Source organism: Triturus cristatus, chromosome 8 (genome assembly GCF_964204655.1).
Source record: "Triturus cristatus chromosome 8, aTriCri1.1, whole genome shotgun sequence".
NCBI lineage: Eukaryota > Metazoa > Chordata > Amphibia > Caudata > Salamandridae > Triturus > Triturus cristatus.
Genome location: NC_140591.1, coordinates 475,032,139 through 475,058,734, shown reverse-complemented (window position 1 = coordinate 475,058,734; position 26,596 = coordinate 475,032,139). Strand labels below are relative to the sequence as shown.

General features: G+C 47.7%; 1 protein-coding gene across 11 annotated transcripts in view; it reads right to left on the bottom strand.

Annotated features, from left to right (window-relative positions):
* The window catches only part of ELF1 (E74 like ETS transcription factor 1), a 509,285-nt gene that overhangs the window by 209,271 nt on the left and 273,418 nt on the right, over positions 1-26,596 (bottom strand). For 10 of the 11 annotated variants that reach the window (XM_085621962.1, XM_085621963.1, XM_085621964.1 and 7 more), the window contains exon 2: positions 22,980-23,289. In XM_085621962.1, the coding sequence (XP_085478088.1) occupies positions 22,980-23,051 (72 nt within the window). In that variant the 5' untranslated portion in view covers positions 23,052-23,289. Of the gene's footprint in view, positions 1-22,979; positions 23,290-23,675; positions 23,788-26,596 lie in introns of those variants that run through there. The other variant, XM_085621958.1, reaches the window with a different exon arrangement.

The window sequence follows — 26,596 nt, the reverse complement described above, 5'->3', positions numbered from 1 at the left end:
CTAATTGAGCCCGCAACGACGCAGGCGTGCCAATACACAATGATGTCGGCTGGCACCTTCAAGGCAGTGATGTGTCTTTACTCACGGATGGTAAAGGAGACCCTTCAGCCCCTGACTGCGTTAAAAAACAAGTGGGAGCTGGACTTGCAGGTGGACATCCCTGACACCACGTGGGCGCAGTTAGTGCGTAGAGCCAGAAAAAGCACGAGAAATGCGCGATTTCAATTGATTCATTTCTATGTGCTCCACAGAGCATACCTTACCCCAGACAAAATTAGGAAATACTTTGGAGCTGCGGAAGCTGCGTGCCCTACATGTAACAGGGTAGGAGCAGACCTGATCCACATGCTGAGGGCCTGCCTAAATCTGCAGGAGTACTGGGGGGAGGTTGTTGGCACGTTGAATGAAGTAGCAGATAGAGACTTACAGTACGACGCGGCCGTTTGTATACTCCACTGGTTCCCGCACACGCCCAAGAATAAAATATCCAGCAAGTTTATAGACATGGGCCTCATCCTGGCAAAGAGGGAGGTGACGAAGGGATGGAAGTCGAAGGTGGGTCCTACACACCGGAGATGGCTGAACGAATTCCTAAAATGGGCGGCTAGCGAGAGCACACTCAGATACCAGCTAGCTCACCGCAAACCGGATGACCGGGCTCAGGCGGCGGCAATGGAATGGGAAATGTTGGTGCAGGCCTTGCGAGATAGCCTAGCCAGTGGGGAGGAAGATGAGAACTCTGATGACCTAGTAGACGGAGTCGTGACATCAGCTCCCCTGCCAATCACACACGCTTAGGGATTACTGGATCTTTCCTGCTACCCACCACACATGCTAATTATTCCTGACTAGGCGCAATGGGGGGGGGGCACTAGGGAGGGGAGGGCTGAGGGTGGGATTGCAAGTTTAAGGTTTTATGGAAGTAGAATGTAAGTTATGTGAGTACCTGGGGGAGCAAGGGGACAACGCTCAAAAGCGGGCAGCGGGTCTCCCCACCAGAAGTTCGTTCTTGTCAGTACTGTATCAATGTGCCATATGAATAAGTGATGCCGCCCGGCCTCCGGGATGTGGGCAGTACGGCTGTGTATGCTGCACGGATAAATGGTTAAGGGGGGGGACGGGAAACCCGCATCACTGACATGCGTTCTGGTTGCTGTACAATATCCTTGGTCCTGCAATAAAAATGGTTTGACAAAAAAAATAGTTCACAGGACTTAGCTCATCAACAACGTAGACCAATTAATATCACTTATAAATAAGACTACGTGTTCTCATGTTACCATCCATTTCTTTAACTAGACTCTCGATCGCTACCTATATAGTTAATGAAGCCAATATTCTGATGTTTGTGTTGTTGCTCCGAATTGCCAAAAAACGATCACCAGAATAGCTTCCCCCATAGGTAATCACATTTATAAAGTTTTATGTCAACGCTATGCTCATAATGGTCGCTCACTATCGGTTAATGCATTTCAGATAAAAGCACAGAGTGACTGGCTCTCTACATTGGCCGATTCACAAAACCAAAATGAAAGTTAAATGGAAATTAAGGACTACACTGGACAAACAGTTCTCTCACTCTCCAAAGTCACAGGGCGATCAGTTACTTCACTCGCCAAAGTAACGGGACCATTACAGTAACCGTACTCATACACACACTCTCCAGACCGGCCGCTTCGCCAGACACAAAATATCGGGTCCCTCTCTCTCAAATGTACCTTATTTAATTAGATGTCTTGCCATCTCAGTAAGGGCTGAAGGGGAACTGCTCTTCATATTCCGGTATTTTATGTTCTGGCTACCGTTTTACGTCGCGTCAGTGAACCGGAAGTGCTTGATTATACTTCCTATTCACAGGAATCATGGGATATGTAGTATTGGTGTCTTTAACTATTTTCTGTATTTGATTCAATATAGTTGTTTGCTTTCTAATTAAACGAAAAGGAGTCAAGCAAAAACAGCAATGTGTTCATGTCAGTCCTGGGATATACAGTCTCAGACCCAATTAACAAATAAAAACAGTCAAAAATGTAGTGTGTAGGTGACCGATTCACAGTCACCACGGTTTCATTGTTCATGGACAATATAGACAAACTTGTGCTACTGTCTCTCTGGTCCTATATGAAGTTGTTAGAGATTATGGGCAGTGTGCTGAATATCCGTACTTACAATATTCTATAGCACTGCATGTGAAAACGATAATTATTAGCAGTCAATTATTAATCACAAAGCTATGGATTCATAGAAAATCAAAATAATCAAAAGCTTCATAGTCTTTGTATGATGCATTCAGAGGGAGCACCAGGGGGTATATCTTCATTGAGTCCGATAATATGACTTTGTCCGGAACGCCCACCTCTGTTCACGTCGGAAGACGACTCTTTCTAGGGGACCCATAGTGACATCATACTTAGGTTTGTCAATAATCACCCACATAAGATCATCTTCTGAATGGCCTATTTCCAAGTAATGTCTGGTCATACGTGTGTTGGATTTTTTGCATCTGAATGCACTTCGGTGTTCAACTATCCTATGTTTGACTTTCCGAGTGGTCATGCCAATGTACCAAAGCGAACAGGGACACGTTATGTAGATTACTCCACTCGTATTGCAGTTAGTATGGTTATTAAGTAACCAAGGTGTCTCTAATGTCATATCCAACTGTGTCGTGTGTTGAGTGAAAGGACACACAGAACAGGTGCCACACGGAAAATGTCCAGTGACTGGAGAACTGCCCCGAGTGTAGGTTGCTTTAATAGGGGCTGTCAATTCCTAGGTCTTGTGTGGACTAATAAATCACGTAAATTGCTACTACGTCTTAGTGCAAATAGTGGTTTATCCAGGGTCAGTTTACCACTGTCTAGAATATGCCAGTTTCTGTTAATGGCTTTTTTGATATTGTCAGTTAGATTGCTAAAAGTGGTTACACAGACCATCCTTTCATTCGTGGGTTTCTCATATGATTCTAATAGTGCCGCCCTATTGTTATTTCGTGCTCTTTTAGCTGCTGTCTGTATCAGTCGTTGTGGATATTGTCTTGCAGTCAGTTCTTCACTAAGGTTCTAGGCATGTATCTTGTCCTTAATTCATTCTGTACAATTCCTACGTAACCTTAAAAACGGTCCTACAGGCAGATTGGTCAGTAAAGAACATGGGTGAAAGCTATGATAGCTGAGCAATGAATTCCTTGCCATGGGTTTCTGAAACAGTTCTGTATAGCTCTTTTCTTCCTTTGGATATAGTAGAAGGTCCAAAAAGGACACATTCTGGTTGCTCGCTTCGCCAGTGAATCTCAAATTTCTGTCACATGTATTCAACCATGTGGAAAAGTCATCTAGAGACCTCTGGTCACCTTCCCAGATGAACAGAATGTCTATAGAACGTCGCCAGATCTTTAATCTATCCTGGAAGGGATTCATGATATTGTATATGTACTTTGTCTTGAAGCCATGCATATACAGGTTGGCCATACTAGGGGCACAAGTACTGCCCATTGATGTACCTGTTTGCCAGTAGAGACTTCATCCAAAGCTGAAAAAATTCTCTTTTAGTGCCAATCTGGCACATCACTGGACAAACTCATTGGGTGTTCGATCCTCACCACAATGGCCATCTAAAAGTAGTTGTATCACCTCCAAAGTGTTGTCTTGTGAAATGTTGGTATACAGCGATTCAACATCGTATGTTACCATAATATTGTTCTGAGGATCAAATGGTACATGTTCCAACACTTTAAGAACGGGTTTCGTATCTTGCAGATACGAAGGCATTTCTGCCACTATAGGGCGCAGAAAAGGATCAACAAATTGAGACAATGGCTCTAATACAGAGCCAATTCCTGAGACTATGGGTCTGCCCGGAGGGGGCCTCTGTTCTTTATGTATTTTTGGTAAAATATAGAACGCAGGTGTTGTAGGATGTTTCTGATCCAAAAAGTCTGCTTCTCCTTTGGTAATCCAGTCATGATGGCTCTCATCTTCAACTAAATTCATAATCTGATGTTGTAATCGTCTCGTAGGGTCTTGCACGATCCGGGTATAGAATCTATTGTTGTTAAGTTGTCTCAAACATTCTTTGCGATATTCCTCTGTGTCCATCAGGACTGTTGCTCCCCCTTTATCTGCAGGTTTGATAGTCACATTAATGTCATTTCCTAATGCTGTAATACATTCTTTTTCTTCCTTAGAGATGTTACAAAACAACATTTTCGCTTGATTTACAGTGGTCTCATAATCTTTCAGAACAGCCTTTTCAAAAGTAACAACTTCTGATGGTATCGGCTGTATAGAAGGTAGGTATGTAGATTTATTCCTCAGGCCAGTATTCACATCCTGGGGCATGGATTCCTCCTTATCTGAATTAGCAACGAAAAAAGTGCAAACGCACTTTCCTAAAAAATTCAGCCAATTCTTTGTGCATCATAAAATCATCACCTCATTTTGTAGGGACATAGCCCAAGCCTTTTCTTAAGACTCTTTCTTCCAAAGCAGTAATGGTTTTAGAACTAAGGTCCAAGATCATATCTGATGGTCGCTTGTGGAGGCCGTCATGCTCCTCATTATCCTCTGTTCCAGAGCTGGATCCCAAATCACTTGTTGCTGGTTTCCTCCTGCTCAGCCTCAGTTGCCTCTCCTTCGTCCTCTCCTTTCTCTGTCCTGTCCAAATAAAGGCTGGTACGATGGAACACCAAAGAGAGGGCAGGGATTGTAGGGATGTGGTTGGAAAGACCATGGTTGTGGAGGCCACCATGGTACTTGTTGATGGAAAGTTTGTGTTCTTCCACGACCTCTATCTCGCCTGTATGTATTTATAAGGTGTTTGTTTCACGCCTGAATCAGTTGAATCACTCCACTCATCTGAGTTGGAGGTCCACTCATCAGTATCCTTTCTCCAACCTCGTGGGCCTCTCTTATTCGTCTTCTTATTAGCGGAGGTTTGATATCCGTCTGCACTATACGGGTAGACCTTATCCAATGAAAATCTATCAAGATCTTTTTTAAGTTTAGTAATATTGAATTTTACCAAATCATCCTTCATTTCGTTCAAATTCTTAGTGATTTCTTCTAATTTATTTTTATAAACTGTTATTTGGATTCCTGATTTCAATTGTAAGGACAGTGTCGCCCTTTACACGGACAGGTTTCTCTATATGCAATCCTCTCAGACACTACGGCATCCTATCCGCATCTTAGACATATACGGAGACGCTGTCGGGCTCCAAGTTAATTGGCAAACAACAGTATGTTTACCTGACAGGTATGCTCACCCAATGCTCCCCGACACTAGACTGCAGATTACCCCTGGCCCATTTAAATATCGGGGTTATATATATTACCTGAGACCCACAAATGGCATGGGATCGCAATATTGCCCCCATCCTAACAAGTACCCCGTCAAACCCCTATTGCTGGTCCTTCCTCCCTCTGAATCTCCTGGGCAACATAGCCCTCTATAAGATGCCAGTCCTCCCTTGATTTTTATATGTTCTACAGAATTATCTATTCGAGCTTTCATCTACCTTTTTCCCTGGGATGCAGTTCGCGATCATCAGATTTTATTGGATGGAAAACCCCCCCAGGGTCTCCTACACGAAGTATATCCGGTGAAACGCGGTCCCGGAGTCAGGAGATACAGGGCGTACTCGTCGGAGTTTCTTTTCATGGCGGATGGCGTCGTATTGATTTGGTCTTGCCTTCATGAGACGTACTGGCAATCAAAGGATAGGAACGTGGCTTATATTGCCAGGATTAAGACTCGCCATCAGGATTTAAATTGCATTACTTTACTTATGAGATACACAGAATAACCAAACGAAGAACACTTCCTCATCGCAGAGAAATTTTAGGACCCACTGTGTCGGAAGTGTCACCAATTGTAAGGTCCAAAGACTTACTCTACTCTATTACAGCCCTGAAGAAGTCAAAGGGTTTCACACCCCATTGACGAAACACGTGTTGGCTGGCCCATGAAGTAACACACCAATAAAGTCAACATTCCAAGAAAGAACATTTTATCTACATCCTTAATAACGATTACCTTTTGTATTGTTCATCCACTCATCTGTGTGTGCACGGGACCTGTTGTTGTTTGTAGACGGACCTTGGTCCAGAATTGAGGGTTTAGGGGTTTTTCCCTCACCTGTAGCACCGCATCCACAATCCTCATTTGTGCTAACTCCACGCTACTGATAAATAACACCCCCTTTTCATTTTCTCCTACACGAAGTGTACTGCACCTCCATATGAAGGGGGTTTCTACTACTGGATGATGCACTTTATACCCATTAATGATGGGCTTTGTGGAGATCTCCAGGACTTGGCGATGGGATTGTCCGCCTGCCTCCTTTCCTCGGATTTCTAAATTCCCCTTTGTCTGCTGGCGGGCAGCGCTTTCGCACATTAAATGCCTGTGGATATAGAGATGTCAGACCACCTTATTAGTAGGAGCATGGCTGCGCCAGTGGCTCGGCTGAAGGGTTTTAAAAGCTGGGACCACATAGGGATCTCGCAGTCGGGGGACCTCTGGGACAAAGATCACATTGTCTCCTTTGAGCAGTTTAAATCGGAGTTTCACCTACAAAACTCGCAATTCTTTAGATATTTGCAGGTGCGCCACACCATGGAGTCCTATTGAGAATTACACACAGAGGTCCCCAAATTCAATACCCTGAAAATAAAGCTTACCATGGGCCCACTCCCACTTTTATAGATTCATCCTCCTTAATTCTCTGGACCCGTTGCTTAAACTCAGATTATTGGTCGGCAGATTTGGTGGGTACTGGAATACGATGATTGATGCGGGGCAAGGATGGCCTCGCGAGTCTTGACTATTCCCTCCAATCTACGCTTGATTAAATTTTCTTACTTTCACCGGATTTATTACAGTCCGGATAGGTTGTGGAAGATGGGGTGTGCAAAATTGACGCTGTTAGAAATGGGATTTCTGGTTGTCTAAGGCTTGCGGCAAAGCCAGGCAGAAACCACCGCTCTAGTCAGGGCAAGGGAGTTACACGCAGAAGATAACCCCTGCTCACCCCCTTGGTAGCTTGGCACGAGTAGTCAGGCATATCCCAGAGGCAAAGTGTAAAGTGTTTGCGCAACACACTAGGCACACCACAAAAGGAACTCCACACAAGGTTTTTTTTTAAATAGCCTTTGTATTATCATAAACACATTAGAAACATTATCACACATTTACACTGTGCCAACTGGCACTAGGCAATATTCACAGGGGATTATATACAGGACCAGGCCAATCAGGCCACGGTCAGAACCATCAGAATGCAGGTAGTATATATGAAACACAACCAGTAACTACTGGTACCATAATGACCTAAGCATTATCACATTAGCATTAGACACCATCCTAAAATATCATAACACGACATTAGGCATAAACACCTTAGGCCCAAACCTCATTAGCATAAACACATTACGCCTTAGGCCTCACCAGCATAAACACATTATGCAATAACCTCATAAGCATAAACACATTACGCATTAGGACCTCAGGCATCATTGCATGACATTAGGCATAATAAATGAACATCATATGAAGGGTAGCCAGTAAGTATTAACTAGGGCTGCCCCTGGCTCAACGCATTATGCCTAAACCTCATTAGTGCACCTTAGGGACTACTAGCCGTGTGCACATGGTACCGTAGGATCACTGCTAGAAAAAGGATCACCACATGTGTCTATATATCAGGGCAATACAATCACGAGCAGTACTTGGCATAGGACGCAAAAATATCATTAGCAAAAAGGCAGGACAACATCACGACAATACATCACCCCCTGCGCAGGTATGAACATAACCACACAATATGCCAAATCCGGTCCTTTGTACACACTTACCATCATCACATGCCCCTTATGTCACCTCTGAAATGGCCAGCTCCTGTTATCTGGTCGCACACCATCCTGGGCATGAACCCCTTCAGGGGGACACAGCGCTTCTGTGACCCCTCATAGAGGTTCCTCCCTCCTCTTAGACTCAGGGGCCTCCATCGAGAGCTAGCCCGGTTCAGGGACACTCTCTCATGAGCAAAGGGATGGGGGTGCCACTCCCCCCGACCTCCGTAAAAGAATGCCCCGATGCCCCAGATGGGTGCAGCTGCACGTGACCATGAAGCGCAGCTGCCAAAATGTGGACGTTTAACGGCCACGGGCCAGGCAAACTTATTGGAAAGAGGCTCAGTCCCAACAGGATGTCTCCCCAAGCCCCACTCACCGGGGCTTCTCTTCTGGCTGCATCAGCCCTCAGCTATGACTTCTCTTGCGGGGGGAGGTCTCTGCACTGGGGTGGGCTCCCGCCTGGGTCTTCTGGTTCAGCGCTTCCTGAACCACAGGCACAAGTCTGCCTGTCTTCCGGCAGGCGCTTCTCTTCCGCATACGCGGGGCTCTCTCATCACCACGAGAGCCCCGCTGACCCACCGAAGCACCTCTCCTCCCTTCCGGCTGGCCTTTACTCGCGTCTCGCAGCCCCACCCACAGTCAGGTGGAGGTGCCCGACTTCCGGTTACGCCAGACTCGGCGGCTTCTCCTCTTCGTCAGCAATGCGGGGTGGGCTCCCACTTTGAAGGGATCACTGCCGGGTGGGCACCCGCTTTTCACTTGAGACGCGGGGTGGGCTCCCGCTGTAAATAACCAAAAGCGGCAATGCTGGGTAGGCTCCCTCGTAGAAAGGTGCAGGCAGAGGTGGAGTGGGCACCTGCCCTCAAATAAACATCAGTGCGGGGTGGGCACCCGCTCCTCCAGCAAAACGCAGGGTGGGCACCCGCTCCCTGGCAATGCGAGGGGGAATCCCCCGCGTCAGGATTGCCTCGGCGCACACGACACAGCTCAGCGCTGCAGAGCACGAACGCCCTCTCCTCCTTAGCAATCCAAGGATAGGGCTCACGAGGCGCTAAGAGCCAAGAGGCTCAAAAGGTAAGTTGGGCATCAAAGGTGTGCCAAGCCACAGGAGCAGTCCTCTCCTCTTGCCCCCAAAGTCCCAGGCCAAAGGCTGGGCCCAGGCAGGCAAGCTCACAGGGCCCTCCAGCAGGCACAGTCCCTCGTGGCGGTTCCTCCTGGGGCCCAGCAGCAGCAGGTCACCTGGAAGCACAGGAACAGCACACAATTCATAGGGTCACAGCCCCTATATTTATATTACCTCTAGGCTTTGTCTTTCTTGGTACAGGGCTTAGGGGAACCAGCAAAAACTGGTTCAGGGGAGAATTGGAGCACTTTGTTTATCAGGCTCCTCTTCCCCTTTGTCAGGTGGGGGCTCGTCATCAGACACATCACAGGGGTGCGGAGCCAGAATTGTACAGGCTAGGCACAGAACTATTCAGGGACCAAGGACTTCTCCCCCCACTACTCCAAATGCAGATGTCTCATTCAGCCTAGTGCTGACTCACCCTGCCCCTCCTGGAGCCACACACCTCACCAGCCCCTGTCACTCAAAAGCCAGACATGCAATTCACATCAGGCAGGCAGACACATAGCACACAGAAATGCCTAAACGTGGCATTTCTAAAAGAGTTATAAGAAATCTGCGCACACCATTGTACAGCATTTATTATTACCATTCCAAATGTACTAAACTTGACCACGCTGTTCTTCTCATAACAGGAATTACCACTGAAACACTTATCAGGGAATCCCAAATGCATTCCTATGGGAGGGCAGCCCCACAGTAGTGAGAAACCAACATTTCTGTTTGTCACTACCAGAACTTGTCACACACTTATGGTACATGTGCTATCTTTTCCCTACAATGCACCCTGCCCATAGGGATAGCTAGGGCCTACCTTAGGGGTGACAGACATGTAGTCAACGGGGGGTAACAGGCATGGCACACACTTTAGGTGCCACGTCACAGCGGCAGTAACACTGCGTGCAAAGGCAGAGGCCTGAGATAGGTTTGAAAGGCTACTTTGGTGGGTGGCGCAATCAGCGCTGCGAGCCCACCAGTAGCATTTAATTTACTAGCCCTGGGTATCTGTGATACCACTTTGCAAGGGACTAACAGGTAAATTGAATAGGCCAAACAGGTGTAGAACAATCTTACCATATGTAACACAGAGAGCACACGCACTTTACAATGGACAGCAGTGCTAAAGTGCCCAGAGTCCTAAAACCACCAACACCATGTCAGAAAAAATTCTAGGAGAAAGGCAAAAAGTTTAGGGATGACCCTGCAAAAAGGGCAAAGTCCAGCAGACGCACTGTATGTGGTGTGGGGATCCCGAGGTGTTCCTCTATCACATGAGTTGTCTTATCCCCGCCTCGTGCCCTACTGGTCCTCTATCCATGTTCAAATTGTGCAGGTACTGAACTCTACAGGTGTGCTTTGTTGTAAAGTGGCACTCCTTGGGATTATGGACAAATGGGCCGCTAACAGACATCAGCGGACAGTCACTGGCCTGGGATATCTAATTGCCAAATGGGAAATAGCCCAGGGCTGTAGGTCACCAGACCCCCACCCAGCTAGCGCAAGGAGATTAACTTTTGCTGCACAGCGGAACAAGACATCTATAAAATGGTAGATCTGGGGGGGGGGGGACACTTGAAGATCTGGGGTCCTTGTACCTCTCTTTCTTTGTAAACCATGCTCTGATGCTTTATTTTCCATGCTTGATATATGTTGTTTTCTTTGGGGCTCGGCGGAAACCAGTGGAATGTGGGCCTCTCTGCAGGGCCGGCGGGCATGTGTATGTAGGTTCCCTTGCTCTGTTATGGTTTGTTTACTTTGGAAAACTAATAAAAAGAGTAATAAAAAAATATACATAAAAAAAAAAATCCCACCTTGAGTAAGATAATTTTATTATGTAACAATAATCATTAAAAGTGATGTGCATAATTGGTTCAAAGTAATCTAATTATATTTCAATAAAAATGTAACATTAATTTGGTGAAAGGTGAACAGCCCAAAGTAGTAAAGTTACTCAAAAGTGTAAGAGTAAACTTACACAGGTAGATTTGCTCACGTGTAAATGTACCTTTTGTGACTAGGCCCCACAATTATCAAGTATAACTGTCTTCCCCCCAAGAAACAAAGGAGGAAATCACACAGGCAAAGTATCTCTAAAATGGTCTTTAAATTACTACTGAATATCATTTGTACTGAACAAGAAAGATGTGCAAAAACTTAAATGTACAAATTACATTCTTTATCTTCAATAAGTAATATTCTGTTATAAAGTAGTTTTACAATGGCACCATATCCGTACTCCCCAAAACCATTTATAAAACCTTTTTTTTTAAACTGGTATTAAGGGCCTTTAACGTTTTCCTACTCTGCGTCTGTAAATGCCTTAGCTGATAAAATTGTGGCAAACTATCCAACCTAATATAGGGCGACTCTATTGTGGACCACCCGACCATGATAAAAGGCAATGATTACATTAGATTTATCAACAAACTATCTCCCCAAAAAATACTTCCAAAATATATTCTTAAGTTACCTGGCTGGGTAGAGATGTGGGTAAAGTCATCTTATGATTCAAGACCACATTTCTTCAGTGACCACAAATGTAGACCATGCCATGTCTTCAAGAAGGTGTTCTAAACTTGTGTCAGAATATACCATCGTTTGAAACACTGTTTCTTTGGGAAACATTGGAAGGAAGGGACCTTCTTTTAGAGACCTGGAAAGAGCCCCCTCTAGTATACTGAGGACAACATGGAATAAACTTCCCAAAGCAAAAGGGAACATGATGCAGTCTAAATATTTAGCTTCCAGACATAAGGGCCTGTATACAACATAGACAGCAGTCCGTAAGCTACGCCACTATTTCCAGGAGCTATGGGCTTGAAAACATTCCCTCACATTCATGAAGAAACTATGATGGGCTACCCCCAATGGGGTGAGGATCATTACAAAGAAACCCTCATGAGTGCTCTTTTCAAACTATTGCTGCTCCCGGCATATTGTACCGTACTGTTAAACAAGCCTTTGAAAAAGGAAACTAATGGAGAAGATGGCATTCCAGCTTAGAAACAAGAACGACACAACTTGGAGCAGGCTTTAGATGAATGTGCATGTTTTCCTCTGCTGCTTCTGTTAAAAGGAAATTACAGCATCTGTCAATATCCAGCTGACACTTAGGTATCCCATGACCTCCAATAAGTAGACTGACATCATATTCCCTTTTGCTTTTGGAAGTTCTAAACCAGCCTGGTTGGACTCAAAATGGATGTGTGACCTTCCTTAAGATGCTAAAGAAGCGTGTGTCTTGGGCTGAATAATGATTGGATGCTAAAGCTTGGGCAACTGGTAGATTGTGAGGCGGGCTAAAACTTGATCACCCATAAAGATCTAAAGTGTCTAAATTTTCTACGGCAAAATTGGTCTCCTACTTCAAGCCATTATTTACACTGGCTGGGAATTCACACCAACAACCAGAATAACATCTAAAACTCTCTGGTAAGCCCACCTGCACTTACAGGTTTCTGAGTAACTATTAGCATTGATAACCATGTGCCTGATGTCGAGTGCAGATACTTGCAAAATCAGCCAAACTACTGCACAAGAGGAGTGCGCTTGACATTGGGCACAAGGTGACCCATTAGTATTCAGTGCTCCTTCAGTTATACAGGTCCTGTTCACACTCACTTTCCTCTTGACTCCACGAGGTGAGGGAGTAGAGAAGTGGCATTCAGGAGCCATTCTGTACTGAGAGTCACAATGTAAGTGTTGCTGTTAGGAGTAGCTTTCGCTTTTCTTTTTACTGTTGATTAACATGGTGGACTAATGCAATGACTATATGACTGAGAAATTGTATGTATGAAGAAGAGTGGTGGGTGTTATCTACTAGAAAGTTCACAAAGATATTGACACTCAGACGATTAATAAGCAATTTAAACAGCCTGAGTGTGGTCAACAGGGTGGTGAAATGGGCTTGGACCTGGTGTGCAATTAGAAACAGAGAATGCTGGTGAAAGGGGGTTCAATCTGAGGAGATAGAGGCCGCCAGGGTGCCACTAGCTTCAGTTTCTGTCTTATCGTTTGCAATGCATTAGCCACACCTTTGCAAAAGGCTTGGAATAAAGAGGTGCCTCTTTTTTGTTACGCTAAAACCTTGAACAGAGTTGATACTCAAAAGAAAGTAAAACAAATATGGATATGCTATTTTAGGAAATTCTAAATATGGAGCCTGTATGATTTGCTCTTCATTCATAGTGCTACGAGGCCATATAATTGATAGGTATGTGACACAGAAACCAAGTAACATCATAGTTCAGATAAATTCAAAGACGTACAAAAACATGCCTTGTGGACAGAAAGACTCTAGGCAGTGAGATGGGGGAAAGTGTACAGCTGGCACTAAACTGTGAGAGATTTGGGAGTTATTCCAAAATACAAACAGTATGAAATGAAACGTGGACTTCAAAATGGATGTGGGTAGCACAGATTGTCTCCTTTTCGCTATAAGACTCACGCAGTCCACTTCCAGATGCCACAGTCTGCATCACACAACATTTTTTGGTTGGTACTATCAAATGTCTTCACTGGTAAAAATATTGTAGGGTGGGTGGTGTGCACATTCTCTTGCCTTTGTGTAATGAAAGTAGGCTTGTGGCAGCTGTACTGTGCGAGAACAGTGTTTAGGTATACTTGAACATTCAGAATGCAGTTGATGTACACTAAGACAACTAAATAAAATGCACAAAAATCAATACAACACAAAAGAAAACGCAAGAGAATAACACAAAAATGCAATAATATAAAAACAGCAGAACACAACTTAACATACCAGTACGAAACACTCCAACAGAATACAACAAAACACAATGAAACAAAACAGTTTGACACAACAGTGTGCCAACACAAAATCAGTAACCAAGCAAAATAGCGGAATAAAATGCAAAACAAAAGAACAGTACACTCAACGCAAAAAGCACAACACAATTGTCCTGTATCCTGTTGCTGTTGTGTAATTATTGTTTTGTGCTCAATTACTGTTGTGATACATAGATTTTCTTCATCAACCTATCAACCTTAAAACGTGTTGCTACGTTTCCACCAAAAGCTACACATTCCGTTAGAAATCCACTGCCAAACAAATAACCACTGCTAAAGTTGTAAATTACAGCCACTTCAACTCTGCCACCTTACAGGATACCAATGAACCCCAAACTGTGCACAAATCATGTCCTAAAATGGCACTACGCAGGTTCAGATTATATAGCCATCCACGAATCTCTAGCAGGCCTATGATTAACAATTTAAGGACTTAAATGGGTATAATCTGGAAGGTTAGGGCTAATGTGACAGACACTCCCCTTCTTCTGTGTTATAAATAAAGTACAGGACCAGAGCATATTCCAATTGACTTCTTGTCCAAGAACTAGGCGTCATGAGATTCGACTATGTCAGGGGAAGGCAAAAAGCTATTTCGTTGTTTACAAAAAGAGTGGTCAATGTAGTAAACGACTGTCTGGCATGAAGACGTTATGTAAAAAATAATTACCGAAATGTAGAGGCCTGTGGCAAACATAATTAAAAAATATATGGGCCTGTGGTAAACATAATAGGGTACAGGGAATGTGAGGAGAATCCAAAGATGAAGATTAAAGGACGTCTACTTTAGGACATGTGTGGGTAATCTAGATAACCCAAGTGCTATCTGTCATCACTTTTCTATAACTATATAGCCAATACTCTCGTCTTTTGCTCCTTCTTAGCCTAACGCCATGCTTTGCACTCTAGTGTCAGGTGCACTAATAAATGCAACTGACCAGTTAATACAGTGTTATCCCATGACCAGCCCTGGTGCTCCTGACTGGAGTCAATGATAAACGTAATGGGGCAACCCGGTGTCCCTCAGAACCTGGGTATACGTATGAAAGTAAAAAATGGTTCTGCTTAGGGCAAGTAGCTCCAGCTTACTTATAACACATATCAATGATTTGCAATAGAAGAAGAAATATATAACACATGCCAAAATTAGAATTCAATAATATATTCAGGAGGAGGAGCCTAGCGCGCAACCAAGATGGCCGCGTAGGTGCGAGGCTCCCGAGGACCTCCGCGACCTCCTGAATTAATCCTGGCTATCTCCTGTCCTGGTTGAGGGGACTGTGTCGGTGAACCCGAGCTGAGGCGCCACCCGTTTTCCGTTTTCGAATCGGACCCCGGATACCGGTGGGAGCACCGATCGAAGGTTGCGGCCTTCTCCGCGCCGGCCCCCCGGATTGGAGTAGTGGGGCGATCCGGGGACAAAGCGAACAACAGCGGCGGGCAGGACTGGGCGACTCGCGTACCCCGCGCTTTCACTTTCGCTTTTGCGCCCTCCTTGCCCTCAAGCGAGGTAGGGTTGCGGGGCGGGGTGTGGTGGTGTGGCCTTGTCCGGGTGCCCGGCTGGCCCGCCGGCTGTGAGTCTTCCTGCGGTCCAGTGGTCGCCCTCCCCCCCCCCGGAACCCGTGAACTGGTTTATCGGCCCTGTCGAGGAGATTGGCACGACGGTGGGAGAGCAGGCATGGCCACCAAACAAGATGGCGACCGTGCGAAGGTGAAAACGACCCGCCGTGGCCCGGCGCATCAATCCAACAGTATGGACCGCTACACCCTCCAAAAGGGATCTCCGGAGGCATCGCGCACATCCCCGGCGGGCCCGACTGAGGCGTCTGCTCAGCCTGGGGATCTGACCCTCCGGGACGTCATGGGCGCCATCGCGGAGATGAAGGCCTCGGTGGACCAGCGCTTCGACACCCTAGCGCAAAAGATAGACTCGGTCCTGGTGGATGTGAGCCTTGTGAGGGCTGACTTGTCCAAAACTAACGACCGGGTCGATTCCCTGGCCCACACCACGACGAGCCTCACGACGGATGTGGTGGCCCTCCAAAAGGAGGTGCGCCGGCTTGGCCAGGCGGGCGCCCTGATGGACCGGCGACTGGAGGATTCCGAGGGTCGGGCCCGGAGGAATAACGTTCGTATTGTGGGGGTGCCGGAGGGACGAGAGGCGGAGGCGACAGATCTCTTTGTGGAAGAATTGATCCTTACCCATCTCCAGCCCCGGGGGCTGAGCAAGCTTTTTGCGGTGGAACGTGCCCACCGGGTCCCTGGGGGCAGACCGAAGGCCGGTGCCCCGCCGCGGCCTCTCATTGCCCGGATTTTTAACTTTCGGGACAGAGACGCTATCCTGCAGACCTCCAGGCAACAGGGACCGGTCAAGCTTGACAACATGGATGTGCATTTCTACCCTGACTTTACTCCGGCGGTCCAAAAGCAGAGACTGAGTTTTCTCTGAGTTAAATGTCGCCTGCGGGACCTGAACCTGAAGTACTCGATGCTTTTTCCAGCTAAGCTGAGGGTGGAGGTGGATGGTCGCACGTACTTTTTTGACCGACCGGAGGCGGCTGGGGACTGGTTGGACACTCTGCCTGGGGATCGGGGCCGGGGGGGTGGGGGGGGTGCGGTTGGCGGGGAGGGCCCGCCGGATCAGAACTGAGGGGTGAATCTATAGGCCTTGCTCTGGACAACATTCCTGTTACCATGTACTGATCGTGTATGTTCCCCTCCTATGGAGGTCGTACGGGGTCTACTGGGGGCTTTCCCTCCTCCTCTGGGGGACTAGTTAGTTTTTCATCTATGGGGCGACAGGCACACTGCACTTTGGGGGGGCTATCTGGGCTCATGCAGGGGTGCAGGGAGGGGGGAGTTCTGTTGGGATGGGGGGGTGGGGGGGGGAGTGTTGTTTGTTTGCACCGCAAGGCAAACCCTTTACTGTATTGTTGCTCTCGAGATGCTCTGTGGGGGACGACTGATTGCTTCTACGTATGATGGGGGGTAGGGATTTGACTGTGTTATCATGGAATGTTAACGGCCTGGGGGACAGGATTAAGCGTGGTGTGGTCCTGCAGTACCTGAAACGTATTTCACCAGATGTTGTCTTTCTGCAGGAGACACACCTTATAGGTAACTCCTTTCATGCCATGAATCGGCGGGGCTATCGTTTGGTGGCCCACTCGGGCTTCACCTCGGGCTCGCGGGGGGTGGGTATCATGATCAAGAACTCGCTCCCGTTGGAGATTGATGAGGTGCGCCATGATGAGAGGGGACGCTACACTGTCCTGGTGGGTAGAATGGAGGGTAGAGTGTTTGTTTTTATATCTGTGTACGTTCCGCCTGGGTTACAATCTACTACATTTGCGGACCTGGGGCGCCTTCTCCTAGACCTTCCGGGTGGTCTGCTGGTGGTTGGGGGGGACTTCAATGCAGTAGCTTCTGGGTCTATGGATCGTCATCCCCCTAGGGACCTCCCCCGGGCACAGGCGTGGCTGTCCGGCCTTTTAGATACATTGGGACTGGTGGATTGCTGGCGACTAAAGCATCCCGCACAGTTGCAATACACCTTCCACTCGGGTGCCCATGGTAGCCTTTCGCGGCTTGATTATATCCTTGTCCCGGCGGCCTATGCTGGGAGGGTGGGAGAGGTGTGCCATCTGGCGCGGGGTATTTCAGATCACTCCCCATTACTGTCCCATTTCGATGTCTTCCCGAGGGGGGAGGGCAGGGTGGCCCCAATCAATGCTTGGTACTTGCGCGACCCCATCATTCGTGCCGACTTGATCAAATCCTTACAGCGATATTTTGATGAGAATGTGGGGTCTGTCCCTTCGGCCATCTCCCTGTGGGAGGCTTTTAAGGTAGTTCTCAGAGGGGAGGCCCTCTCCTTTATCTCCCATGCCCGGAGGCGCGAGCGGGAGGAAGTAACCCGGGTGGAGGCCGAAATTGCGGAACTAGAGGGTGACCTGGGGAGCGGGGTAACGGATGCCAAGTTGCATGTGCTACACCTCAAGCAGGCGGCCTATGGGGCCCTCGTCACGGAGGCGGCCAGGGGCCTCAGTAGAGAGCAATAGGGGCGATTGTATGATGTGGGTGATAAGGCTGGTAAATTGATTGCGTGGTTGGATAAGAGGGAGAGAGCGAGTCGTGTGGTTCCTTTGATCGAGGGGATGGATGGTGTGCGTGTCACCGAGCCGGAAGCCATTGTCTCCTGCTTCGCGGATTACTTCCGCGAGGTGTACTCCCCGGTTTCTCCCTGCTCGGAGGACGATTCCCATGCCCTGCTTCGGGACATTGCGCTGCCCTCCCTTACGGTGGAGGACAGGGATTTGCTGGACGCTCCTCCCACCTCGGACGAAATTGCCCTGGCTATTCGCTCGGTCGCATCCGGCAAGGCCATGGGCCCCAATGGTATTCCCATCGAGCTGTACAAGCTGCGACCGGATGTACTGGCACCCACCTGCGCGCGATGTTCCTGGCGGCCCACTCGCGGGGTTCCCTCCCGCCGGACCAGCGTCTGGCCACAATCGTGGTGATCCACAAGGAGGGGAGACCCCGTGAGCGGGTCACATCCTATAGGCCTATCTCGCTCTTGAACGCGGAGCCTAAAATCCTCGCCAAGGTGTTGGCCAACCGGCTGGTCGGCGTGGTGGGCGAATTGGTCCACCAGGACCAATCTGGCTTTATACCCCATCGCAATACCGCTCTTAATCTGCGACGCTTGCACGGGGTGCTCGCGCGTGTCCCGTTTGTGCGGGAGCCGGCCATCTTGGCCTCCTTAGACGCCACCATGGCGTTTGACACGCTCGAATGGCCATACATCTGGGCGATGCTGGCGAAATTTGGATTTGGACCGGGATTCATTAGCTGGGTCAAATTGTTGTATTCGGGCCCGTTGGCACAGGTGGTGGTGAATGGACGAGTCTCGGCCCCATTCGCGCTGGGACGGGGCACGCGTCAGGGTTGCCCCTTGTCGCCGCTCCTGTTTGCACTGGCCTTGGAGCCCTTGGCGGAGTGGCTGCGGTGGCACCCCTCTATCCGTGGTCTCCGCTGGACCCCCGAGCATGAGGACCGCGTGTCCCTCTACGCAGATGATATCCTTTTATATCTCGCCTCCCCGCGTAAATCGCTGATTGTCCTGGTTGATGTTTTGCGCTCCTTTGGTCGTAACTCAGGCCTTGTCATCAACTGGGCGAAATCCTGCGTATATGTGCTTTCCGGGGAGGCTCCGGCCCTACCACGGGACTGCCCGATCCAGATTGCCTCCCAGGGGTTCCGGTACCTGGGTATATATATTACTCTAGACCCGGAGGCCCGCTACGAGCGGAACTTGCTACCTCCCCTCCAGCGCTTGAAGGAGGACGTTGCGCGTTGGCGGCGTCTTCCGCTTTCGCCGCTTGGCCTTGTTTAAGATGATGTCCTTGCCGCGCTTTCTGTACGCGCTCCAGAACACAATGGACTTGGTTCCGGCGCGCTACTTCCGTGAGGTGGAGAGCCTGCAGCGGCGCCTGTTCTGGGACGGGAGGCCGCGTATTGCTCTGGCTAAATTGACGCTCTCGTGGTACGATGGGGGGGGTTGCCCTCCCGGACATTAAACGGTATTACTGGGCCTCCCAGCTAGCTGCAATTAATCACGGCCTTTACGGGCCCGCCTTGAACCCGGCATTTGAAATGGACAAGATGCTCCTGCCCGGTGGCGATTACAATCGAGCGCTCTACTCTGGCGCGCCGGACTCCCGTCTGACGGGACCGACGCGTGTCATGGTGCGTGTATGGCACGCGGCTAATGCAGCTATGGGGTGGAAGGACCGTTTGACCCGGGCGTCACCGCTGTATGCGTCTGAGAGGTTGGGCTCCCTGTGGACATCGAAGGGCTTCGAGAAGTGGGACACGATCGGCATCAGCACAGTGGGAGATCTCTGGACGAGGGGGGGATTCAAAACTTTTGAGACGCTGCAGACGGAGTTTCAGTTGCAAGGCAGTGAGTACTTTCGGTACTTGCAAGTTCGCCACGCACTGGGCTCCGTCTTCCCGGATGTTGCGTCCATTCCGGAGTCTTCCCCCCTGGAGGACAGAGTGCTGGATGGCCATGTCCCAGACAGCACGATCTCCCTCATATATAAAAAACTGATCAATGACAGATCGTGCCTGCTGACTAATCTCCGCGAGGCCTGGGTTGCCGACGGGCTGGAACTGGACGACGAGGACTGGATTTCCGCGGTGGCCTCCCCGAAGGAGGTGGCCATCCCGGCTCGCCTTCGCTTCGTCCAGCTAAAGATCCTCCACCGGGTCTACGTGACGGGGCCAAGGCTTCTACGTATGGGCTTTGCCGGTGATGGCTTGTGTAAGCGTGGCTGTGGTGCTTTGGCAACTTTTATGCATATTCTGTGGGAGTGCCCAAAGGTGGAGCGATTCTGGCGTGGTGTGCATGAGGTCCTGCGTGTGGTTACGCGTGTCGCGCTGTTGCCTGAAGCGAGGAGATGCTTGCTGAATGTGTGGGAACCAAATGACTATTCGGTCCCGCAGACGCGGTGGGTGACTCTGGGATACATGATAGCCAAGCGTGACATTGCTCAATTGTGGGGATCCCAGAGGCCCCCGGCGGTGGTGGCCTGGAAAGAACACATGGATTGGTGTATGTTTCGTGAAAAGGTAGTGTATGTGGCGAGGGGTAAGCCTGGGGCGTGGGTGAAAATCTGGGGCCCCTGGAACGCCTATCGCGGGGGTATTTGTGAGCCGCCACTGCTACCGGCTGCCTCACCAGCTCCGTCCCCCTAGCCGACCCCCTCCCCCAGCCGTGGGCATGTGGGCCCCCAGCCCCGGATCTGCTCCCATTCCCCCTTTTTAGAGTTATGCTGCAGGTTGGGATCCCCCACTTAAGGGGCACGTGCTGACATCTTGGATTATGGGTTGCCTTGCGGGTGGGGTTTTCGGTGTTGTTCTGTTTTGATAAAAGGAAACCGTACTGTGGGCTTGGAGCTATGTGGCCCACGCTATTGCTATCTCCTGATTTACCGATCCGTACCGCCAAAAGACTCTTACTGTATGTATGTCATATGCTTCTTCCACTCTAGCGGCCGGCCGGATGGTTGTAGGCCCATACTTGTAACTAATTTAAAATGCAATAAACGGTTTCAAAAAAAAAAAATAATATATTCAGAAAAAGTCAAATAATTATGGCTGTCGCAATTTACAATTTCAATTGCAATATGAAATACGCGACTGTGGTGAAAAAGTGACATGTGGAGGTTGGTGATAAAGACAGTACACTATATACAGAAACAATTAGGTGGGCAATAAGAAGGAAGGGAGAAAGATGTTATTGTATGTCCTTGTTATTTTAGCACATATGCTTCAGGATCCAAATGACAAATAAGACTGTGATCATGAGTGTTGTGTAGACATATGTAGTACGTCGACGTTTTGACCCTGTAAGTTGCGCAAAAGTGAAATGCGTCAAGGTGGGTCTTCTTCAGGACAAGGAGGGGTGGTCGGGCAGCCAAAAAGCAGATTCTTTAGTAACTCTGCAAGTTATCAAATGCCTCCTAGTCAAATATGGGTTTAGGAATAAAACTACATACACCTCCACCAGCCATTTGGAGCCTCAAAATTATTCTGTAATAGATTTCCACCCGTCGGTTGGAGTTTTTAATTTTCACCAGTCGAGGGATTTTCGTGATCTGGCAAAGAAACACGCGTCCATCCGTCAGTGGCTGTGTTTGAATAGTGAATAGCGCCATGCTTTGCACTCTAGTGTCAGGTGAACTAATAAATGCAACTGACCAGTTAATACAGTGTTATCCCATGACCAGCCCTGGTTATCCTGACTGGAGTCAAAGCACATAATATTGAGATAAAAAAAACACCAGGGCCCATCCTAAAATAAAATTCAGGTCTGTGAAAGGATCAAGTGTTCTGGTATTTGTCACTCATATTGTGTGCCCATTTCCATCCATCAGTGCTTAATTTGTGCCAGTGGTTGCAGGTGGTGGCCAACAGGACTTATGTTTCATCATCAAAATGTGATCCAGAGCAAGAGAAAGGCAAAAAAGGTATACAATGAGAAAGATAAAAGATATGAAAACAGTGAAAGAAGGAGAAGGAACCACCTGAAAAAATAAGATAAAGAGACAGAAAGCTTGGTTAATGTGTGTAAGAAAGAGGCACGAGATGGAATCAAGATCAGGCAGCCTTTCTTCTCAGCAACCCAGGTACTGGACAGAGCAAGCGGGACTCACAAGCAAAACTTTTGACTGGTCATTTATGTTTTTTTGGTAAATTAAGCACTGCTAATCACAGCATGTTAAGCTGGTCTCTATGGTAAAGATGGTACAGCGTATCACTCGACAAAAGACACGTCATCCTTGGCCAAATGAAGGATGAAAGAAGCACCGGCCTAAATGTCTCTCCCCTTCACTGCACACTTTTGTCATGGTCAAGGACACTGGAATTATCTGATTTGCAGCTGTGCCGTTTTCCAAATATTTATAGATTTACCGCATAATGCATCATCTGCTGCATAATCTGAAGTTTTCAACATTAAAAAATTGTTTGTAGCTCAAACGGATCAAAAGTTACTAAAAACGCAGCAGCATCTGATGCTGCACAGTGGAAGGCACTTGCAGAGGTTGATTTGTCACCTTTCTGTTACTTATTGTTGTATTCGGATGTCAAACTGGTACTAATTAGGTGAAATGTTGACCAGATATTGTAAAGATAACAAAACAATGAGGCCGCAGCATATAGCTTAATTTGCCTTTTCGTGTTACATAATTTAATCAACCCTGCCGTATAGTTTTGTCATCCCCTGCCACATAATTCCAGTGGGCCTGGTCATGATTAACCAGCCTCGTCAAATTTGTGTTCTGATCAAAGCACGCACTGGGTCGGCTTATCACTTAAACAGCTCTGCACCAATCATCTGGTGGAAATATTGGTCTCCGACATCTTGTATAACCGGCGCTTTCAATGGGCAGGTGCTCGCACTTTTTTAATTTGAAAGGTTGAGCACCTGCACTTATCAGCGGGCGTTCAATACTTTTAATGGGAGAGCAGAGCACCTGCACTTCTCAATAGCACACAGGTACTCGGGGACAGCGAGTACCTACACTTATGTGATTCTATTTCAACCACTGTGTACAATTGCCACAAAAAAACACAGGCCGCTGAAAACATGCTTATCATGATGCCTTTTCACACAGTACCTGGGGTTCATCTTCCATCACGTTACTGGCGAACTCGAAAACCAGCTCATTCTGCTGTACGACAGAAGTCATGGTGCCGCATCCCCCGGGTCTCGGCGGCGCGCGAGAAGCCCAAGCGTAGCCTCCTCGCTGGACTGTACACAGATGACGTCAGAGGGCGGCAGTCTGGTGAGTCAGCGGCCCGGGTCAAATGTCGGGGTTTCCCCCCTAGCACGTGAGACGCGCAGCCTCGTGAGGTTTCTCCGTCACCATGCACACACCAGCGGAGGCTGTTCCAGGTTTTCCCTTTCAGTCAAAAGCGTCTCCACCCCTGAAAAAGACAAACAGAGGAGCAAACTTAACAAACACATATTTTGCTCACAAAACACATCGAGGCAAGTGTAACAATTTCCACAGTCAGAAGTGAAGTCAGCCGCTCCCACTCAGTTCCTCCTAAACTTTCCATGGTCACTTCAAATCCCACATCTGACAGCATTTACACGCTTTTAATGACTTTGCCCTCGTTTTGTAAACCGAGCACAGTGGATAAACAATTCGAATGATAGAAGCAACCTGGCTTTACCTAAAATTATTTCATCTTATCCATTGCATAGACAAATATATATCGTTCTTATTTCCAGGGCCAATTAAAAAGAGGTTTATATTACTCAGCTAAACCGGTCGGCTGAAATAAAGGGTGAGAAAGAAAACACGTACTTTTCGGATTCTGTTCCAATTCGGCAGTCCGTCGGCAGTCTGACATAAAGAGTTCTTGTCAGCCTTTGGCCGCACTGTGAATGTGAGTCCTTATCTCTAGCGCAGGCCTGCGAGGGCAGGAAGGAAAGGAAGCAGCACGACCCGCGTCATGGCACATTAACATGCACACAAAAAAACAGAAAGAAAAGACGAGATCTGTGCGCTCCAGCAACAGAAAATAGAGATGATGTTCGGAAGCGGTTCTAATTGAGAGCGCGAGGAGGGTGTTTAAAACGAGCACGCGGGGGGCTTAACCAACACTTAACAGGGAGGGGGGGGGGCACAGCCCTCAGACATAAAGGAATCTAGAAACATTAAAATGCTACCTAGCAGAGCAAACTACGGTACCCAACTTTTTGGGTGTAACTCGTTCTCTTTCTGGACATCAGAAAATCTACATTAAGAATAATGCACGTTTTCTCGAAAAGGCCCAGAGTTTCAAAGGTGTTTAGTATGGAAAGTTCTGCTAGAATTGTTTGGGTAATTTGGCCCTTGAGACCATCACGAGTATCAGAAAAAAGTCACCTCTTACTTACCTGACAGAGGACCAGTTTTCTTTTTTCTTCTTGCTATGGATGCATGTGGTTTAGTCTGCTGCTAAAAAGTATAGAGGTGAAAGCTGGCATGCGTCCAGGTGAAAAACGACTCGGCAATGGCTGCCCACTTCCAAGACAAGGGTCACCTTTCAAAGCAGTCCTTTCTAACAACGAAACAGCTGCACATTAGTTATTCTAGCAAACCGAAGTAGGGAAATGTGGAAAGGTGGTCATATTGAACGTAGGTAAATATATTCGCCGCAGCACACAAACATCCAGCTTGAGGCCTACAACGTTATCTTCACTGGTGATCTGTTAGTCACCTCAGGCCAGCATCAACCATCACCGAGATACAGTGGGTCCAATGATGAATGCAAGAAAGTGTAAAGTAAGTCTTTTCACATCCGATACTGAGAAAAGCCCATGCCAGATGTAAGCGGAAGATGAGCAGGCTAAACTCAGGACAAGACAAAGAAACCTGCAGAAAATTGATCACCTTTCTGAGAGATGAGCTCACATGCAGAGCACTGCAGAATCAAGAAGAAGCAGACAACTCTGGGAAAACCATTTGGTCCTATTAGATAATTATCCAAAAGGGCATATTTGTTCTACTCGAAGCATGAACGGAAAACGTTGAACTTATTTTTCCCACCTGCAGAAGGGAAACATCCCCAAAAGTTTACAGGACAAACAGGTTCTAGCTTTTTACCAGTTGACACGGTCTTCTATTTTACATTTTTAAGTCTAGCTTGGCAGCACAGCTCAGGGGTGTAAATTATCAAAACAACGCTTCTATTACTCCACCACTTAAATAGATACTATGCTTTATTGATATCATTCGTATTCATAATTGAAGTACATTAATTTCATATGAATGTAATCAGGACAGACTGGGAACACAAACCAGCTCTGGCAACTCTACCGGACCGGACTGGTGTGGGGGGGGGGTGAGGGGGGGGTTCTAGTGAGAAGCACCACTGCTTCTGCTTTAGCACTGCTACCATTTTTGTTACAGGGGGGCGATATTGCAGCACTGCTGCAAAACCAGCCCTAAAACATTGTAATATTGGTTCATACCCAACTGACATATTTAATTTACTTATAAGTCCCTTGTAAAGTGTACTACATGTGCCCAGAGCCTGTACTGGTGGGCCTGCAGAACAGCTTGTGCCACCCACTTAAATAGCCCTCTAACCAGGTCTCATGCCTGCCACGGCAGAACCTGTGTGTGCAATTTACTGCCATTTCAACTTGGAATTTAAAACCCTTCGTAAAGCCTTAAACTCCCCTTTTATTACACATATGTCACCCCTAATGTAGGTCCTAGGCAGCCCATAGGGCAGCGTGCTGTGTACTTTTATGTTTTTTATGTCCTTGTAGTAATAAACTGCTAAATTAGTTTTTCACTGCTGTGAGGACTATTCCTCTCAGAGGTACACACTGGGAATTCCTTAAAAAACCCTTAAGCAGTGATTCTTGATTAGAAAGGAGTAGCCTCATGTTTCATATCTTTGGATTGGTAATGATAAATCCTCTTTACTGGTAAAGATGGGTTTAACATTACTATTTTAGAAATGCCACTTTTAGATAGTGGGTATTTATCTGCTCTTACTGCTGTGTGTGCCTTGCAGCTGGTCTCCAATACACGTCTGACTGGGTGATAGCTACACTTTGTGCCTTCCCTCCAGTCAGCCACAAACCCAGGAAGGCTAGGTGTGGCTGAGTACCCATTTACATACATCTGCATTTTGATGGCCCTTCCTGGGCAGGAAGGGAGGAAGCAGCTAACACACTTCAATAGCTACTGGCCTGACCCCACACAAAGGACTGATTACCTCCATCCGGAAGTGGCCAAGATACTTGCAACTTGGATTTCAACGCATCTCCTGTCTGGGTATAGCAGAACAGGTGCATCGACCCAGTTGCAGGAGCAAAATCAGTGCACCGCCTCAGAAACAGCGCTTTGCCTCCAGAGATCGATGCATTGAACAGCATATCACTGCCGCTTAGTGAGTTTGACCCATCCCCTTGACTGCATGACAGAAACCACAGCAACGCTCAATGCCTCTTGACCCTGGCACCCGTATTCGGAACGGACGCATCGCCTTAACTGCATGGAGAAGATTGACGCATCCTGCCCCTGTGGTCCACCACATCGACGCATCTCGCTGTTTGCGACAAGGAAAGGTACATTGTTCACTGGGGCATGTATGGGTCCTGTAGCCAGCCGGAGCTCCATTGCGGTCGGACTGAACTTTGACCCGGTTCAGCGTGACCTAAAGTAACCATTAGTACTACTTGCTTCTAAGCACTTTGCTGCATTTATTCTTTCCAAATTCAAGATCT